The sequence below is a fragment of the Budorcas taxicolor genome, chromosome 4 (genome assembly GCF_023091745.1).
Source record: "Budorcas taxicolor isolate Tak-1 chromosome 4, Takin1.1, whole genome shotgun sequence".
In the NCBI taxonomy this organism is placed as follows: Eukaryota; Metazoa; Chordata; class Mammalia; order Artiodactyla; family Bovidae; genus Budorcas; species Budorcas taxicolor.
The window spans coordinates 108,679,083-108,680,697 of NC_068913.1; the positions used below are offsets into that span (position 1 = coordinate 108,679,083).

The 1,615-nt window shown below is 44.0% G+C and overlaps 1 protein-coding gene across 1 annotated transcript; it reads left to right on the top strand.

Annotated features, from left to right (window-relative positions):
• Positions 1-269: 269 nt before the first annotated feature.
• On the top strand, positions 270-1,175 carry LOC128046461 (olfactory receptor 2A5-like). Its single transcript, XM_052638567.1, has 2 exons — positions 270-521; positions 567-1,175. Exons 1-2 carry the CDS (start codon positions 270-272, stop codon positions 1,173-1,175), a joined length of 861 nt encoding a protein of 286 aa, XP_052494527.1.
• The last annotated feature ends 440 nt before the right edge of the window (positions 1,176-1,615 follow it).

The following is a 1,615-nucleotide window of genomic DNA, read 5'->3' on the forward strand; positions in this document are numbered from 1 at the left end:
GAGAGAAATGATAAAGCAAACATGAAAAAATTGGTAAAGGGTATATACTAATATTGTTTATATTTCTGATATTTATCCTACATTTTGATAACGTCACAATAAAGTAAGAAAAACAAACATGCTGAGAAACATTTTAGAGAACTCTCATTGAAGTAGGGACAAGCACACAAACTTCTTTTGAATTTACTTCCCATAAGTAACTGATTTTCCTTGCTGTCCAGCTCTGACCTTCCCATCACACTTCAGTCCCTTAGAGACTGCCTTTGGGAATGGAGGGCAACCAATCATGGATCGCAGAATTCATTCTGGTGGGATTTCAGCTCAGTGAAGACATGGAATTGCTCCTCTTTGTTATCTTCATCCTGTTATATACCTTCAACCTGCTGGCAAATGGCATGATCTTGGGACTCATCTCGCTTGACCCCAGACTGCACACCCCCATGTACTACTTCCTGTCTCATCTGGCCATCACTGACGTAGCCTATGCTTCCAGCAATTTACCAAATATGCTGGAAAACCTAGTGAAACACAAGAAAACCATCTCCTATTTCTCATGCACCATGCAGATGGTTTCCTATTTGGCCTTTGCTTCTGTAGAGTGCCTGACTTTGGTGGCGATGTCCTCTGACAGGTTTGTACTGCAGTACACGGTCATCATGAACTGGAGGGTGTGCACATTCCTGGCCATCGCTTGCTGGGTGTGTGGATTTTCCCTGGCCATAGTCCAAGTAAGTCTGTTTCTACGGCTGCCCTTCTGTGGGCCCCAGAAGGTAAACCACTTTTTCTGCGAAATTAGCTCTGTCCTCAAAGTGACCTGTGGTGACATCTGGATCAATGAAATGTTCCTCTTTGCTGATGGCGTGTTTATTCTAGTTGGGCCCCTTTCCCTGATGCTGGTCTCTTACGTGCGCATCCTCTGGGCCATCCTGAAGATCCAGTCAAAGGAGGGCTGCAAGAAAGCCTTCTCCACCTGCTCCTCCCACCTTTGTATGGTTGGGTTCTACTTTGGCATAGCCATGATGGTGTACTTGGCCCCTGAGAGTAGTCACCAAGAGGAACAGCAGAAAATCCTTTTCCTGTTTTACCTTCTTCAACCCATTACTGAACCCCCTTGTCTACAGTGTACGGAATGCTCAAGTGAAGGCTGCCTTCCACAAAGTATTGCAGAAAAATAGATCAGTGTGACACAGAACAGAATTATGGTGTAGTGAATTTTTCTTCTAACAGTCAAGAAAATTTCCCATCAAAATACATGACTTAAGGATGAAGATTCTACAAAGTAACATCAGCAAGAAGGCACAAGAGAAACCCCCAACTCCCTTCCTCCATGGAGATGACATAATAAAGATCTAATTGCCTTCATTGAACACCAGACATCACACAGGAGTTTGCAGCGCCCCAAACTATCCCAAAGTCAAGAAGATATGAAGTGAAGATTTTAGGCAAACTTGTGGCATTTGACCTTCCATAACTGCTTTTCTTCTCTGTCCCAGGGTAGCAGGATCAGGAGTGCCAGGGTCCAGCCCCGGTGGATCCAGGGTGATTCGAAGGGGAGACAGATAGGCGAGGAAAACTTATGTATTTAGAAAATATAAGATTAGATTAGGAAGAAATA